General features: G+C 57.5%; 6 protein-coding genes and 2 non-coding genes across 8 annotated transcripts; 1 reads left to right on the top strand and 7 right to left on the bottom strand.

Moving 5' to 3' along the window:
- Positions 1-599: 599 nt before the first annotated feature.
- D7B24_008270 (uncharacterized protein) lies at positions 600-1,580 on the bottom strand (the record flags this gene model as incomplete). The annotated part of the gene is made up of 1 exon (XM_028642360.1): positions 600-1,580. One exon carries the CDS (start codon positions 1,578-1,580, stop codon positions 600-602), a length of 981 nt encoding a protein of 326 aa, XP_028493899.1.
- A 349-nt stretch (positions 1,581-1,929) lies between these two features.
- D7B24_008269 lies at positions 1,930-2,014 on the bottom strand. The gene has a single exon. It is a non-coding gene; the product is annotated as a tRNA-Asn (tRNA).
- A 94-nt stretch (positions 2,015-2,108) lies between these two features.
- D7B24_008268 lies at positions 2,109-2,193 on the bottom strand. Its single transcript has one exon. It is a non-coding gene; the product is annotated as a tRNA-Asn (tRNA).
- A 1,510-nt stretch (positions 2,194-3,703) lies between these two features.
- D7B24_008267 (uncharacterized protein) lies at positions 3,704-6,316 on the top strand (the record flags this gene model as incomplete). The annotated part of the gene is made up of 2 exons (XM_028642359.1): positions 3,704-3,817; positions 3,935-6,316. The coding sequence occupies 2 exons, from the start codon at positions 3,704-3,706 to the stop codon at positions 6,314-6,316; spliced, it is 2,496 nt and encodes an 831-aa protein (XP_028493898.1).
- A 620-nt stretch (positions 6,317-6,936) lies between these two features.
- On the bottom strand, positions 6,937-7,689 carry D7B24_008266 (uncharacterized protein; the record flags this gene model as incomplete). Its single annotated transcript, XM_028642358.1, has 1 exon — positions 6,937-7,689. One exon carries the CDS (start codon positions 7,687-7,689, stop codon positions 6,937-6,939), a length of 753 nt encoding a protein of 250 aa, XP_028493897.1.
- A 778-nt stretch (positions 7,690-8,467) lies between these two features.
- Positions 8,468-9,639, bottom strand: D7B24_008265 (uncharacterized protein; the record flags this gene model as incomplete). Its single annotated transcript, XM_028642357.1, has 3 exons — positions 8,468-8,537; positions 8,589-8,745; positions 8,817-9,639. 3 exons carry the CDS (start codon positions 9,637-9,639, stop codon positions 8,468-8,470), a joined length of 1,050 nt encoding a protein of 349 aa, XP_028493896.1.
- Positions 9,640-10,052: 413 nt separating this feature from the next.
- D7B24_008264 (uncharacterized protein) lies at positions 10,053-10,846 on the bottom strand (the record flags this gene model as incomplete). Its single annotated transcript, XM_028642356.1, has 2 exons — positions 10,053-10,727; positions 10,784-10,846. The coding sequence occupies 2 exons, from the start codon at positions 10,844-10,846 to the stop codon at positions 10,053-10,055; spliced, it is 738 nt and encodes a 245-aa protein (XP_028493895.1).
- Positions 10,847-11,981: 1,135 nt separating this feature from the next.
- On the bottom strand, positions 11,982-14,838 carry D7B24_008263 (uncharacterized protein; the record flags this gene model as incomplete). The annotated part of the gene is made up of 3 exons (XM_028642355.1): positions 11,982-12,404; positions 12,457-12,680; positions 12,738-14,838. 3 exons carry the CDS (start codon positions 14,836-14,838, stop codon positions 11,982-11,984), a joined length of 2,748 nt encoding a protein of 915 aa, XP_028493894.1.
- Between the last annotated feature and the right edge of the window lie 1,949 nt (positions 14,839-16,787).

Raw genomic sequence — 16,787 nt, 5'->3', positions numbered from 1 at the left:
TATGATAGAAAAGGTCTTGGCTCCTCGGTCCTCGTGCCCGCTTTGGAGTCCTCGTGGTACCCTGTTTTCTAGCAGTACGCCGGAGAACGTGAGGGCAGCACCACGTGGGCTGCTCGAACAGACTCTTGACGCTTGGCGCAATATTGAACTTTGTCCACCTCAGATAACAAAAGTCGGACAACATAACCTGCTCCCTTTGCTGTGAGAGGGGGCGGCCACGCTCCGATTGAACGGAGACCTCTCATCGTTACTTGACTCGGCCGGCTCTGGCTCTGTCTTGACCGGACCCGGACCGACGCCAGGGAAACGCCGGGTTTCTCCGGTTCTTGCGATACTGCCACTTCCCCGCAAACTGTTTGCCAAGGTCGGCAAACCGTCCCCATTGGGGAAACGCAGGCTCGGGTTGAAGTCACAGCGACATGACGAGAGATGCCATGAACGACCAGCAGTCAAAATCGCCGTAGATTGCCTCTCGTTTCCCCGCATGCACGTTCCCTCCATGACCATGACACCGAACCTGACAAGCCCATTTACCCCAGGACATTAAATTTGCATGCCGTCTCCGTGATGCCGTAGCAGACAAGCCCATCATCACCCCATCACTCCACAACCCCGGCATTCCTCAGCCCTCGCAGCGCCTGCAACACCCTCGCCGCGTTGCCCCCACGGCCCGCGCCCCCAGCCCCGTCCCCAACGATGGCGCCGGCGACAGCACGCTCGTCCGGCTCGAGGGCGTTCCAGAAGCGCCCCAGCACAGCGACCTGCGCGCCGCCGCCGCCGCCCGTCGTCGTCGTCGTCGTCGCGCGAAACACCCTCGCCAGGCCGACGAACAGGTAGACGACGGCCTCGCGCGTGCCGTACCGCTGGACGCGCGGCAGCAGGTCGAGCAGCCAGGTGACGACCTCGAGGCCGAGGGCGTCGCAGCAGCCGAGGGCGCGGTCCTGGTCGAGGGCGCAGCAGGCGAAGAGGGCGTGCTGGAAGAGGTCGAAGACGAGGGGCGGCTCGTCGCGGGGCGGGACGTTGGCGAGGAGGGCGCGCTGGCGGGCGAAGAGGGGGCTCGGGGGTGTGCTGGCGGCGGCGGCGGCGGTGCGCAGGGAGAGGGCTTCGACGTGGCGCATGACGAAGGTGAGGGCGGCATGGAAGCCGGGAACGAAGAGGGCCGCAGGGATATCGTCGAGGTTAGGGGTGTAGTCTGCGAGGAAGGCCGACAGGTCGAAGACGGCGCCGCGGCCTGCGCTGGGGGCGTTGCGGGTGCGGGGCAGGAGGGTGACGAGGTGGTGGCGATCGACCAGGGCGCGTTCGCCGGAGGGGAGGATGACGGTGCAGCGGGTTTGGAGGTGGGGATACGAGAGCCGGCGAGCGGCGTGGGCAGAGACGAGATGAGATGGGAACTGGCTGCTGTTGGGGTCACAAGCGTGCTGATTCGAGAGGGCGAGGAGACGTCCGGCATCGTGGTCTGGGGGGTAGCTGTAATTATTGACATTGACGGCAGGGCGGCCGTTTTCGAAGCGATGACAGGTATGAGGATCATGACGAAAGCTGCCATGATGGCCTGGGCCGCCAAAGGGTGAACGAAACATGGTGATGGTTCTCGTTCTTCCAGGCGCTAGTAGCTCAATGTCTTTGCCTTTTTTTGCCCTTCTTTTGCCCATTCACAGCAGTTCTCAAGAGTGGCAAGGTCGGTGTCTTAAGAGGGCAGATCTCCGTTGTACGAACACATGTCGACGTTCTGATTGCCAAACTACGAGAGGCATGAATCAGAACGGGACAAACTGGTCGTGATGATTCCATGACAATCGCCAGCACAGCAAGCAAGAAAAGGCATCCAGCCTCAACACGCCTCCAACACGGAAACACCGAAACATGGACACATGATCACAAAGAGGGCAAAAGGAGAAGCATCAAGCCGCTGCCACGCAAAAGGAAACTCTCCCCGAGACAGGTTCGAACTGTCGATCTCCCGATTGCTCTGTGGATAACAGTCGGACGCCTTAACCAACTGGGCCACCAGGGACGATGGTGATTGGATGAAGTTTTGTTAAGTCAGAACTGAATAAGACGCCTTCAACTGGGACATCCACTCGACCAAAAGAGAAAAGTGGTAGATGCTCCCCGAGACAGGATCGAACTGTCGATCTCCCGATTGCTCTGTTCATAACAGTCGGACGCCTTGACCAGCTGGGCCACCAGGGATGTGGGCAGCGCAAAATCGGGGGCTCCATGAGGGCTTTGGGACGGAGACGAGCGAGATGAGAGGGCATGTGGGTTCATGTCGAGACAGGGAGGAGGACGAGGCTCCCTCAAGCTCTCTCCATCGTGGTCCGTCCTGCGTGGATTGAGGCGGGCGAGGGCGCCTGCAGGAGGCAGCCGACGGCGGCGCTCGATAGCGCCATGGTAGGGGCTCAGTAGCACGGCGCGTGCCTTGCCGCCGGTGAAGAGAAAGATAGCTGTGCCAATAGCGTGTAATGCGACGACCTGTGCCAAATAGTGCAGAATGCCGGCGGAGATAAGGGGGCATCGTAGACTCTTGTGCTGATGATATTCAATGCTTCACTGTTTTTCCCAGGGGGACAAAACGCCAGCACGAACCTTGTTGAAGTCATGGCGCGGCAGCACTGCTTTCTCCGTCCGCTGTGGAAGCTCTGTGATGAGCTCCAAACCCTGTGAGGCTGGGGTTGCTGGTGTGCCGCCCGGCTCCTGGTGGCCTGGATCACCAAGACCATGACTGATGCTCTCGCTATACGCAAAGCGAGGCCTGGTAGTGCTCTTGGCGACTTGGAGGGCCTGCTTCTGAACAGCCATTGTCTGTTCCGAATCGTTCCGTTCGCGCTCCCACGTATAACCGGCGCCGACCGATACATCGATATGACAGAGAAGAGATGGACCGGTGATGGGGCCTTCATACTGTATGCTCCATCGGGATACTGGTTGCTGTTGTTGAGAAGAGGATCATGGACAACTGGGCCACTGGTAGGGACCTGCTGTAGGTAGATAGGTGCTACCGGCCTCCCCTAGGCACCTGTAGGGAAGGTGCCGTAGGGCTAGACGAGCCCGTTCCGCAGTGTCTGAACCCCCCTCGACCCCGCATCGAGGTGCAGCGACGGTGGCGGCGTGCAGCGGCAGTCACTAGCGACTGTGCCTTCACTGCCCCTGCCGCCGCCTCGCCTGAAGCCATTGCATCTGCCAACGGCGCAGCATCAACTCGTGTCGAAAGTGTCTCTCATCGCCATCATCTTTACCATCACCATCCACCACCACCACCACCGCCACTGCTCAAGTCATCAAACAACTGCACAAGCCTTTGGCAGCAAGCTACTCGCAAACACCCCCAAGCACCCCAGGCATCCAAGCACCCAGACACTAGACACCAGACACCAGGCACCAGGCACCAGGCAACCAGTCCTCATCGCTCAGACAGTCTGCCTTGCCAATCAGAGCCCACCAGCGACGCCCAAAATGCAGGCCTCAACAGGAGCTGAGCCGCCTCTTGGATCGGCCACCCGGCTGGTCGCGCTTCCAGTTGTGGTATAATTAGCCTGGCCTCTCTCTCTCTCTCCGGCCTCTGCTTTCATCCAGACATGCCATCCTCTCCTACCACCGCCGCAGCAACACCCTGATCCAGGCCTCTGCCACCCAAGCAACACCTGATCCAGGCCTCTGCCACCCAAGCAACACCCGGCTCCAGGTCTCTGCTCCACCGACCATGGACACCGCCCACAAGCAGGAGTACAAGGTCCGCGACCTGACGACACGCTCCGTCACCCTCTTTCCCTCGCGCGCCCAGGTCGTGCGCGAGCTCAAAGACGTCTCGCTCAAGGTATGCTGACGAACCCCGCCCTCGCCCCTCCCCCCCCCCCCCCCGCCCCTGCCTCGCCCCTCGCTGCCTGGCGGCCTCCTCCGTGCAGCCAACACACGCTAAGACACGAAACGAAAGCCCGGCGTCAACGAGATCACCGTCATCGGTCTCACGCCCACCGTCGACGAACACTCCATCAAGGTCGAAGGCACCGGCCTCGCCGTCATCTCCAACATCACCGTCGAGCTCCAGTCCAATCGAGACATCTACGAGGACATTTACCCCGACGCCGACAACGACAGCGACGAGACCTCAGACGATGAACAGATTCTAGATCCGAACGCCTCCCAGGAGGAGGCCGCAGAGCTCAAACAGGTCCGCCAGCAGCTCGTGGCCCTGCGCGATGGACAGACCCGCGCCAAGGAATCCCTGGCCAGTGCCGAGAACCGTCTCAAGATCCTCGACGCCTACGGCAAGCACATGGCCGAGGAGGATGGCACCGACATTGTGGGAAGTCTGGACAAATACCGGAGCGAGCGCGAAAAGGTATTCGACGACCACATGAACGGTGTCAAGGACTCCCGCGACATTCTTCTCCGCATCGAGGAAGCCACCAAGGTCGAGACCCGCCTCGTCGCCGAAGCGGCCAAGGCCCAGCGCAAGGCCGTCAAGGCCTGGCTCAAGGCGCAGAAGACGAAGCAGACGGAGCAGACCAAGAAGGACAGACGCAAGGCCGAGCAGCAGAAGGAAAAGGTCCGCGTCCGCACCGAGCGCGAGAAGTTTTGGCCACGCCAGTGCTACGCCGTGTGCATCACCCTCGACGCCACCTCCTTCACCCCCATGTCATCGCGGCGCAACTCCGTCTCCAGCGACCTCGTCAAGGTGCCCGTCGCGGGATCCGAGGATGCCGTCAACCCCTCCCAGTGGACATGCGACCTCGTCCTGAGCTACGTCACGACGGCCGCTTTCTGGTCCCCCAGCTATGATCTCCAGCTCTCGACGACGACCAACAAGGCCACCCTCTGCTTCGACGCCCAGCTCACCAACAAGACGTCCGAGACCTGGAGCCACTGCAAGATTGTCCTCTCGACGTCCCAGGCCTCCTTCTCCGGCATGGCCGATGCCATCCCCACCCTCGCGCCCTGGCGCATCAAGCTCGCCACCCGGGGCACCGTCAGAGACAACTCGGCCCTGCTCGCGAGCCGCGAAGAGCTCCGCGAAAAGGAGTCGTGGCAGGCACAGCGCAAACAGCTGCCCCCACAGCAATCGCGCAATGCCCTCTTTGGACGACCGCCGCAGAATCCCTGGGGAGCCAGCCATGGTTGGGGAGGACAGCAGCAGCAGCAGCAGCAAATGCAACAGCTGCAGCAGCAGCAGCAACAACAGATGCAGCAGCAGCAAATGCAACAACAGAGTCTGCAGAGCACTGCCACCGACGTGTTTGGTGCCCCCGAGGAGGTTCTCCGGAAGAAGGCAGCCAAGACAGCCAACATGATGGCTGTCGCCTCATCCTCGTTTGCCCCCAATGCTCGATCTGCTTTCCCTCCGCCGCCCGCCCCGAGCGCTCCCGCTCCCGGAGGCGGTTCAGCGCTACATGCAAGCGTGCCCACGAGCGGGGGGCTGTTTGGTGCGGGCGGAGGAGGATTCGGGAGCCACGCGAGCCGAGGCGGCGGACTGTTCGCTTCGAGGCCAGCAGACCTGGCCGATGACGAGACCGAAGTGAACGTTGATGTCGAACCCGAGCTCGATTTCGAAGAGTCCGCCATGGAGGAGACGGGCCTCACGACGACATATGACCTCTCCAACTCGAAGACGCTGGCCCCACGCTCGACGGCGTCTAAGCAGCGCGTCGTCCGCCTCACGCTGCCTGACGTCGTTTTCAGTCACACCGTCGTCGCCAAGTACCGACCCGTCGCCTACCTCAAGGCGCGCCTCCGCAACATCAGCAAGATGACGCTGTTGCGCGGGCCCACCGGCCTGACCCTCGACGGCGCCTTCATGGGCCGCACCAACCTGCCGCGGTGCAGCCCTGGCGACTCCTTCAGCCTGTCGCTCGGCGTCGATCCCGCCGTCAAGGTCCTGTACCCGAAGCCCGAGGTCCGCCGCGGCACCACGGGCATCTTCAAGGTCGAGAACAGCGGCGTCTACACGCGCGCCATCACCCTCATCAACACGCGCAGCTCGACCGGCGGCGGCAAGGCCATCAGGCTGCTCGTGCACGACCAGATGCCCGTATCGGAGGACGAGCGTCTCAAGGTGGAGATCCTGCAGCCGAAGGGTCTCTCCGTCGGCAGCGGTGGCGTCGGTGCCGGCGCGCCTACGCGTGATGGCAAGGAGGACAGGGACTGGGGCACCGCTGTGGCGTCGCTCAAGAAGGAGGGCGAAGTCAGCTGGGATGTCAGCCTCAAGGCCGGCCGCGGCGTCCGACTCGGCCTGGAGTATGTCGTTGCGCTGCCGGGGGGTGAGCACGCCGTGCAGTGTCAGGACGTCGGCAAGACGTGGACGCAGATGAACGAGTGAGCGTGGGATGGATTTGCGCCTTCAGTCGATGATGGGTTGGCTGCATACGTAGATAGAATGAAACAGAATGATACCCTTAGCCGCGTTTGGTGTGCATGAAGAGTGATTTCACATGCAGTCTAGCAGCTCTGTCGAAATACGTGGTCCCCGATACGTAAATCTCCCGTGAGGAATCCGAGCTGCAACGAGAAGACAAAGCGTAGCCAAGGGCCAAGTCTGCTGGATGAGGAATAGACAATTGAACACTTTAAATCTTGCTCATTCACAGAGCATTGCCGGCCTGATCCAATATCTGAATAGATTCTGTTTACTCTGTAGGACCCTAATGAGTGCCTTTCTACCAAGAGGCTGCTGCCCAGGGAGACATCCCGATGAAAGTTTCCCCTTTCTTGACCACACAATTGTTGCTAATACTGTCAAACACATCACACAGCCGGAGGTTATGGAAAGTCCCACATCAAAGCTATGTTGTCTCTTAACTATCCACTGAAGGCCGCGTGCTCATCTTCATGGGCGCTCGAGTGCCCCGATCTCATCCCCTGATCTCATCCCCTTGATTCTCGACATCTTCACCCTAAACGATCTACCCCGCCCGTCCTGAAGTCTCATCTCTGGCTCCATCAAGCCCCCTCACCACCCGTCCTCATGAAAATGTTCGACGGCTTCTTCCAGTCCTTGAACTCGTCGCTCACGCCGTAGTCAATTTCGGGCCCCTCCTGCCGGAACCCAAGCTTCACATAGGCCCCGCGTCCCATGGCCGACGCCTCCGTCAGCGCCTCGAGACCCCCCCTCCTCTCTGCCTCCTCAAGCCCCCACCGCACGAGCTTCTGCGCGATGCCCCTCCGCTGGAACCCCATCTCGACGGCGCACAGGTCCAGCACCATGACGGCCGGCTGCGCCTCGTCCGCCTTGGCCCTGACGACCTCGGCGCGCCGCCTGTGCAGCCCCCGCTCGACCTCGACGCAGTACCGCTGCGCGCGCGCGTCGCCCGGGTACAGCGCCTCGAGGTCGGCCGTCGCCCGGAGGTCCTCGACCGGCTTGTCGCCGCGGCCCTCGACCATGGACAGCTGCACCCAGATGGCGACGCCGACGATGCGCCGCTGTCCGTCCCCGCCGTCCGGGTCCGGCAGCGTCGCCTTGAGGAACACGGTGTTCGGGTCGCCGGCGGCATCGCGCGTCGTCTTGCGGAAGCGCGCCGCCATGCGCGCCGCCGCCGCCGCCTGCCCGGCCGGCGTGTCCCAGCCCGGGTTGAAGTGCACCCAGATCTCGTCGCCGGCCTGCTTGGCGAACGCGTTGGTGACGACTTGGTGCGCTTCCGGGACGTCGTCGGCGCTCGTGATGGGGTCGATGCGGAGGTCTGGGGAGGCGGCCATGCTGGAGGCGTCGTTCGTCTTGTGGCTTCTGACTCCTGCGGCGTTGGGATGGAACTGAAGATAGAGTGTTGGTCTACGGCGTATTGAAGGATGAAGGATGAATGCAATGACATGTCGCCTACTCTCCCGGAAAACCCCTCGTTATGAACGACGCCGCGGTGGGCTGTTTTGTCCTTACCTAATGGCCGCATTCATTGTAACGGACCGCCGATCGGGCCACGATCTTTCTGCTCGAGTCCGGGTAGCGCCTTGGCTGGCGCCACTCTTGAGAGAACACATCAGCAAAACTCGAGTTCAGGAATGGATTGATTGCGATGTGACTTGATTCTACAGTGTTGTCTATCCACCATGCTAGGTCTTGTCATATCTTCGCTCAAGATTTCGCATTCGGACTGTCCAGATGTGGCGTCTCGGACCTCGGACACGGCTCGTCTTGGCGCGCACACAAGTATTAGAGGGGGTCTGTCTATCGGACAAGAAACGCGGCTCTATCGCTCTCTTCGTTTACTTGTTTTTCACGGAAAACAGATCGGACAACGTACCCATGGCCATACAAAGGTCCATGACCGAGTATCAGTCAGACCTTGCGCATCGCCGACTGTACGGCCATCCAGACACATGGAACAAACAACGGCATCATCCATGACCGCGAACTACGGGGAAACACTACACAAGCAATCTATTGGACAGCGGCTTGAAGAAAGTCGCAGTGCTCTTACAGAATAAGCACCCTGACAGCACCAACTCCCACACAGCAGTCATGCAGAATAGCCTAGGCCTAGGCACTACCCTCAGCCTCCTCGCTCTCATCCTTCTTACTCTCGGGCTTCTGGCCATACACGACATAACTGAGCGGTTCATGTCAGCAGGTGAAATCTGAAGACAAGAGAGTCACTTACATCGGCCAGTAGGAGTGAATCCTGGTGTCCTTCAGCTCACGGCGCACCTTGGCCAGCAGGACCTCCATCTCTTCGTGCGACCAGCCGAGAACGCGGGTATACACAGCAGCGCTCAACCCATGAAGGCCGGACGTGATGTTCTCAAGGTTCCACATGCCTAGGAAAGTGAGCTTGCGTTTTCAACCATGCTTTGTAGTCGGGCATCGCGTCGATGATGGGTAGACATACCTAGCTCCTTGTACTTGGGATCCTTGGGCCACGTGTTCTGGGGCCACTTGAAGACGACCTGCTGCACATTCTGGAAGCCCTGCGCCTCGAGCTGCTTCTTGTAGTCGAAAGCGCCGTCAAAGGGCCGGCCAATCTTCCGCGTGCCTTCCAGCAACTGCGTCACCCACGCGTGAGTGGACGTGTCTTCCGTCAGGGTGCCGTCGTCGCTGGTGATGGGGCAGATGTCGGCAATCTCAAACCATCCGCCGGGCGTCAGGTTCTCGTACGCCTTCTGGAAGAAGCCCGGGAAGTCGGCGAGCGCAGCGGTCATCATGCGGCTGTAGATGAAGTCAAACTTCTTGTGGAACGTCCACGGCGCCTCAATGTCATCGACGAGAAAGTTCACATTGGGGGCGACAAAGGGACTCTGGATGGGGCTGAGATCGACACCGACGACCGACGCCGAGGGGAACTCGTCCGCAAAGTCGTTGGCCCAGACGCCCGTGCCCGTGCCGACGTCGAGAGCGTTGTGGATCTGGTGGCCGCCGCGGCCGGCGGGCGACAGGTACAGCTTGTTCTCGAAAGTCATGAGGAACAGGTGGTGCTGGAGGTCGAGGCGCTCCTGCTCGTCATTGTCGTTGGGCATAGGATAGGCGCCATCCTTGTAGGCGTGATACGTTCGGCCGTTCTCCTGACGATATCGGAGAATGCTCGAATTGATTGACGTGGTAGAACTGGCGACCGAACCTACCGCCGAGTCGGCGTCGTCGCCGCGGATCGCGGCTTCGTCAACGTCGAGGACATCCGGATGGGCCGCAGTGGCTTGCGGGATCGGACTGGACATGGCGAGATGGCTGAGGAGCAAAAGGAACGCTAATCAAGATGGCTGGGCCGAGATGAGACAAGCGCGCACACAGCAAAGTCAGTGGGGGAGGACAGCGAGCACGAGGTGTGAGACAAAAGCTTCCACTCCGGCGATCGATCAATGGGGCTGGAAGATCAACACGAGGTGATCCATGTCATGGTGGAAATTGTTGGTCTTCATTTCACGTGTTCAATTGCCTTAAGGTGCGGCCTTTTACCTCCCCTGGCCCCCCCCCCCCCCCCCCACGCTTGTTGAGCCTGCGGCTAGGACGAATGTGGCCTGTTCCAACCGAATCGTGTCCTACCCCGCCGAACAAGGAGGGGCTCGTGGGTATCGCCAACATGGTGTGGAGAAGTACATGTAGACAGCTTTCCTCAGGATCAGGAACCCTCTCAGCAAGTAATGGGCCTCGGGCCAGCAGGCGTGTATGGCTTCAGATTGTTGTCCGGCTTCCCCGTGTTGCCGTAGATCATGATGGTGATTGCCGGGTCGTTCGCCTCATAAACACCCGGGATAGCAAATGTCTCTGCTGGTGCAAAGTTTCCTCCGCGGGTGACTCTCAAGTTGACACATGAAGTGTAAAACTGCGAGCCCTTGGGAACATAAGCAGAATGAAGGGCCAAAAGCTCGACGCGCAAAAGGTAGTCCCCGGGTGCGATGCATTCCGGAATGTCAAAGTACGTCCATCCATCCTGCTGTAGCAGGTTGTCGACGCCCCAAATGCCCCTCGTGTTGTCAAAACCGTCCTCGGCAATCTTGAACCACTCAAGGTTGGCGTGGGACGACGTCGCAGCGTCATCGACCTTTGCGAGCCATGCAGTGATAGGTCCCTTATGCGATGCGGCAATCGGGTTGTCAACGTCTCCAGGGTATTGTTCGCCGCCAAGGATGTGTTGATACCAAGCGCCGATCTCATCGCCAGCCTCAACTTCAATCACATTGGTTGAAGTATGCGTGACGAGGCCGCAAGTCAGATCATTTGAGCTGACATCCTCAACTGGATTGTTGATGCCGGGAGCTCGGAGTCCGGAAAGGGGAGGGGCCTCAACACCGTTGACGGAGACAACCTGGGTACGCATCAGAATCAAGTGATGACTAGTGAAATGAGACACACGAATCTTACCTGGAAAATAGCATGGCCCTGGGAAAGGGCCGCAAAGGCCAAGGCTGAGATCGTGTATTTCATGGCTGTATATCCTCGAAAGCGTTTGAATCGAATGAGTAGGTGCTGAGGGATATCGTGTTACAAGCTGGCATTCGCAGTCATCTTATAGTGATCAACATGTTGATCCAAGATCGTATTCAAGGTTGGTCAATTTTTTGAAGAAGCGCACAATGGTTGGGGGCCTTCTGCACGGGGGCCTTTCATCTTTGGGATGGGGTCCTTTCGCTGCCGGGGCCTTCAGAGATGGGGGCAGATCCAACCTCGGAACCACTGCCGTATTCCCAAATGGCTCCTAGATTCCTCGTTGCGGCCAAGGGTGTAGAACAGAAAGCATTGTGATCTGAACGAAGGAGATCAGCAAATGAGTTCCTCACATGAGGTGAGCTGCTCAAGGGCGAATCTGGGCACGTGGATACTAAGCCTGCGAGAGCGCATCTTTAATATAGCTGATTGGACCAAGTTTGATTGTTGGAGGAACGTTCATAGCATCAAGGGTCTTGGTCAATCAGAAATATCGGGCCTTTGTTGGCGTGCTGCGGACTGTGTTACACATCACGCGACTCCAGACCAAAGGCCGTGCGATCGGAACTTCCTGCCAACCAGCGTTCCTTTTTCGGAAAACGGAGGTCTTTAGCACCATAGGCTTTTCAAAGCCACGGCGACATCGCATCTGGGCAGCCAAGCTCGGAATCGTTCGTGCCATTGGCCATCCCTCACTCGGCGACCGGCTGGGTACCATGGTTGGAGCCAAAGTTCAGCGATCCCTGCCGGATTCGCCACGGAAGCGATGAAAGCAACGTGTCAGTCAAGCCGGCTATTCGTGAAGACATTCCGAGATCGACATGATCTTGATGTAGCGATGCTAGATCGAGTTGAAGGGATCTCCAGTGAGGAGAAATTTGATTTCTTCGTTTGACAGCTGACTATATTGCAGGCCCAAATTAACCATCGACACGAAAATAAAGAACGCAGGTTCTCCGAAAGATCACTATCAGTAGCAAGGGTTTAAGTATCCAGACAGCATTGGGTATAATAAAGAGAGTACAGCGGCCACTCAGTGGCATCGCAGCCAAAGATTCCACGAACGACGCCACATCCCAGCCTTGGGTACCAAAATCTCCATAGGATACATAACATCATGACATCGTAGCAAAACTTAAATCATCTCAGATCCGTCACTGGCAAGCTTCACAATAACAACTTCCTCGTTCTTGCTGCCATTCTTCAAGGCTTTCTTCTTCATCCGAGCCTCGCGGAAGGTCAGGTACGCTTCAAGACCGATGGTGGAGGACCCTAGAGCAAATGGCGTCGATAAGCCGAAGCCTACACTAAGCGCAATGTCGAAGGGAATGATCTGCGTCAGGCAAAGTGCAACGGAGCTGAGGTCTGCGAAGCCAGTCATGGCGGAAGCCACGGCTAAAAAAAGGAAAACTTGATTGACAATGTTGCGGACGTTGGGGAGGCTGAGAAGGCCTTGAGGGAGTCGTTCGCCGATGCTCTGAGGCGGCGATCTGACCATGACAAGAATGTGAAGCGCCACGGCCGCAATTCCCACGAGGGTTGTAATAAGACTGATGATCTACTTTATGTCAGCTGAGGTGAGAGGACTTGAGGAGGTGGCGGGAACTTACTCCATGAGCGGTACGGAAGTGGCGCGTGTTACCATAGAGGACGACACCGAAAACGAAAACGATAAGAATTGAAGGGGCAATAACAAATAACCACAAGATATTGTTCCACTTAGGAATCTTCGGCAGGAGATGAGGAAGGTTGGCTCTATGCAACAGGCTACGCATGCTCTCGAGGCCGAGCGCGATGGGTAAAACATTGACGAAGGCAATGATGGCGAACAAGACTGTGACGGAAAAGTAAGTAACAATGTAAAAGAATAACCAGGATCTGGAAGACTGACTGTGGATGACAATGAAAGCAATCCAGGCGGCCAGCTTCATGCCATTAATCTCAATGCCATTGACGGCGCCAAGTATGTTATTACTGAAGCTTTCGCGAATGACCCTGCCATCGACAGCGTACGTGTTCCCCTCGTTCTTGATCTTGATGATTCCCGTGGGAATCACCTGCCGGATTGTTTCTGTAGTATTATCGTTGTTCAGAGAGCCTGTCGAGATGGTCTTGCTTCGGAGTAAGCCAAGCAAGATGTTGCCGAGGCCACCGCCCACGCCCTGGCACGTCAGGGCATCGATGCCCCCTTGAGCCGCTGATGAAACGGTCTGCGCATTTATGATGACAGACAGGTTGAAGCCTTTTGACGTGTCAACATTGACAGAGGGGTCCTGTCGGGAGGCTAGCCCGAGGCCCCTGCGCCAACGTGCCGGGAGGGAGGGCATATTGCCGGGAGCCGGTGCAGCCGGGACTTGCATGTCTGGAGCTGGAAGTCCAGGCGCTGGTACAGCTGAAGGAGGCGCAGGGACCGCCGGGGTGCCCGTAGGGTTGGTGATGAGCATTGAAACCAGCAAAACACCTTGGCCACCGATGCCAGCTCCAAGGCCAGCTGCAGCACCACCTATGCCGTCGTCAAATTGAACTTTTGTAGGGGGCATGGCGCCCATGCGCGCGTTTCCTGTCTGCGTGTTGGAGCTAGAATCGACCAGGGCTTGAACGCCGCCCATGCCTTGGATGGTGTCGCCTGCACCTTGCAGTAGTCCACTGGCGAAACCTTGGGCAACACGGCTGATCTCAACATTCTGCCCGTTGATGGAAATGGTACTGGGGATGCCACCAGTATTGTTGGCAGGAGGCTGCATGCCCATGGAACCGCCAAGCATGCCAGCTAGCTTTGAAGCTGTACCATTTTGCAAGAAGCTAGCCGTCAGCTCCTTAGTAAATGTTTGCGAAACACCAAGAATGTCGATTGCGCCGTTGGGCATCTGGCGCATGGGAACAGGCATACTTGCCTGAAGGCCGAGGCCAACGGCTGCACCCTCTCCCAGACCTCTGCCAATGCCGGCGGCGGCGTCTGGAAGGTTTTTCATGATGGCAGCCGTGTTATTGGGGTTATTCAGTGAGCCAATGATGGCTTTGGTGTCGATATTTGAGGTGACCGATTGCGTCAAGCCGAAACCAAGGGTACCGGCGATATTGGCAATGCTTGTTTCATTGCTGACCATCAACATGGGTGATGCGGGATTGAGATTGAGGCCAGCAACAGTGCCGTTTCCAAGGCCCTGAGCAAGTGACATGACGAGTGGCTGCACGTCAATGCCAGAAGTGAGGGATGAAACATTGACAGCGCCAAGCAGGCTCGAGGTAAGGCCAACGCCGAGATTCTGAATGGTAGGGTTTAAGCCCGTTGCTTCCATCTTGTTATCAGATGCCACCTTGGCAGCGATCTGTGATGTCCTTTCGGCTGTCGAGATGTTGAGTCCCTGAGCAGCGCCGGCCCCAACACCGATACCCAAGAAGAGGCCCGCTCCGGAAGCATCTGCAGCGAGGCTACTTCCAATGTTGCCCAAGCCACCGGAGAGAAGTTTGCCCAGGCCGCCCATCATACCTCCAGCTCCGGGGGCGGCATCTCCGCCGCCACCAAATAGATTGCCGAGTGAGGGCAGCTGGCGCTTCTCAATAGCGGCGGCTTCGCTTTCGGGAACGCTACGGAGCATTTTTATACGGTAGGCTCGCAGAATCTCGGTTGCCTCGTGCAGCTCAGGAGACGCGTAACGGGTCGCCAGAATATTAGACATGTCTGCAGTGAAGTCGACCATGGCGAGAATGCTTCGCCGAAGTTTGACGTCGTTTTCAAGAGCTTGAGCAGTCTCTGGCGTAACAAAGTCGTCTAGGGCCGTTTCCCATGACCCTTCATAAGTGGTGTCCATGTTCCCCACAGCCTCTCGCGGGAAGTACTGCGTCTGGATCTTTCGGCCGACGCCGAAGACAGAGAGAATAAGCAAAAGTCCGATAATCTTGTTCGTTGTAGTCGCGCTTTTCCTTCCCGCTGACTTTGTGGATAACTTGGAGAGCTCTTCGGCCACGCATTTGGAGATGGTGAATTCCATCGTGATTAGAAGGATTATGGAGAAGATCGCCCGCGATAAGAGTCCTGCTCTAGGAGGAAATGTAGAAGTCTGACTTAGCAGGCAATCGTTGATACGCCGGATGCGAGACTGGGAAGCGAAAAGTCCATCTTGAACAACAGAGAAAAATATTGAAAGATGGGTAGAGTGAAGGGGCCATAGCCATATATCTACCAAGATGTTTGGGTAGGTTAAAACATGTCAAGTTGAAGCCGGGCGTGGAATTCGGCCCAAGTGTCGTGGTCCACTCCATTCGTCACGGACATCATTGGGGGCTACCACCGGGCCAGGGAGGTTCCATAGCAAAGAAAGAGACTAATTCGCGAATAATAACCATACCATGGAGGGTAGGCGACTCCATCACGGGATTGGCCTGAGCCATACGGCAGGGCCCGTCGACGAAAGAGAACACCATATCTGGTAAGGCCCGAGGTGGATACAATGCGGCGACTCGGAACAGCGGCAAAATCAAGATAACAACTATTATTCGCACAGAAGGCCGGTTGAAGTATCATGAACCCATGAGATGAAGGCTGAGCGTCGGAGATTGCTGAGAGAGAGATCAGGGTGGTGTGCCGTCTGATGTCCTTGACAGGACGTATTGTTTCTGTAGGGAATCCGGAGTAGAGAGGGCGATCCCATAGCCTGTATGGGTAACCGATGCTTGTGTCACCGGAGAATTCTTCAAGTGCTCGGTGGTCAATTGAGGGTGGTAGGTTTCAAAAGTTCAGATGACGTCGCAGAACAACAGGAGTTCTGGGGAGGCCAAGGCCGGAGTAAGCAGGGCCTGGACAGTGGTGGGGTACGTCTGCCGCAGAAAAACACAGCCTTTCAAGACGAAGCAGCTCGAATGTCTGAGCATCACAAGTCGGTCACTGCGCACGCCCGGACTCATGTTTGTTTCCCGACTTTACTGTTCTAGGTAACCACTTCATGACTTGGTGGAGACCACGAATCAGGGCGGCCGACCTGAATACGTTCTGAGTCTTCTCTTGCCAGCGCCGCTCCCAGTCTTGTCGCACACACACAAATGGTGTGTGTGCCCGAGACTTGAACTAGCAAGAATCAAATGTGCGGTCGTCCCCACGATGAGGTCAATCATATGCCGACAAGATAGCGCTACTTGATGACGGATTGAGGCAGCGATACGACAGCTTGGTCAGCTGGCGATTAGCATACACTCCTTGTGCGAAAACACCTGTCTCCAACACGATAACCGTGGCAGACGCGATGCATAAGTCTGCACCACGCTTCACTTGACAGGCATGAGCCAGTCAGTCGAAGAAATGTACACTCTGCACATCATGGGCTGGGGAAATCATCCTTAAGCCAGCATGCGGGCTGACTCTACGCAAAGTCGTGCACTTCGACGCTGTTCTGCAACAAGAATTAATCGGGACATGAAGTCATTTCTGGCATACACTGACCTATGTACTAATTCAAGGTGGCTCGGGTTTTCATCGTACGCGGGGCCCAAGTGATTCCAGAATTGCCCATCTACATGTACGCGTGCGAGCCAATTTTGCAACAGACTGGAAGTGGCACCCAACTCGGCTTGGCTCTTTGCCTGAGATGACCGGAACCCGGAAGCCTTCAGCTGGGTTCGTCGCTTCCGGTGATTATGAATCCGCGTTTTAAATCGCATCTCGTCTTTCAGTGCTTCATAAGCGCCCAAGATCATCTTGTAATTTTTCTTTTCACTAAAAGCTTCCGAACGAACCACAAGCAGTTGCTCGACTTTTCATTTATAGGCAGATGAACAAACTAGTTGAACATTGCGATGGGGCAAGCAAGAGAGTCGCCAACGCCCACTCACTATGGGTGAACGCAGTGTCAGACACGGAGCTCTCGGTGCCTGCCAGCCCACAGCCATACCCCAAGTGCTGCAGACTTTGCGAAAAGTCCAGACTCCGCCCAGACCATCCTTGCCA

This window comes from Verticillium nonalfalfae, assembly GCF_003724135.2.
Source record: "Verticillium nonalfalfae strain VnAa140/NRRL 66861 chromosome Unknown scaffold_71, whole genome shotgun sequence".
In the NCBI taxonomy this organism is placed as follows: Eukaryota; Fungi; Ascomycota; class Sordariomycetes; order Glomerellales; family Plectosphaerellaceae; genus Verticillium; species Verticillium nonalfalfae.
The sequence above is the reverse complement of the archived record's forward strand: the minus strand, read 5'-3'. Positions and strand labels throughout refer to the sequence as shown.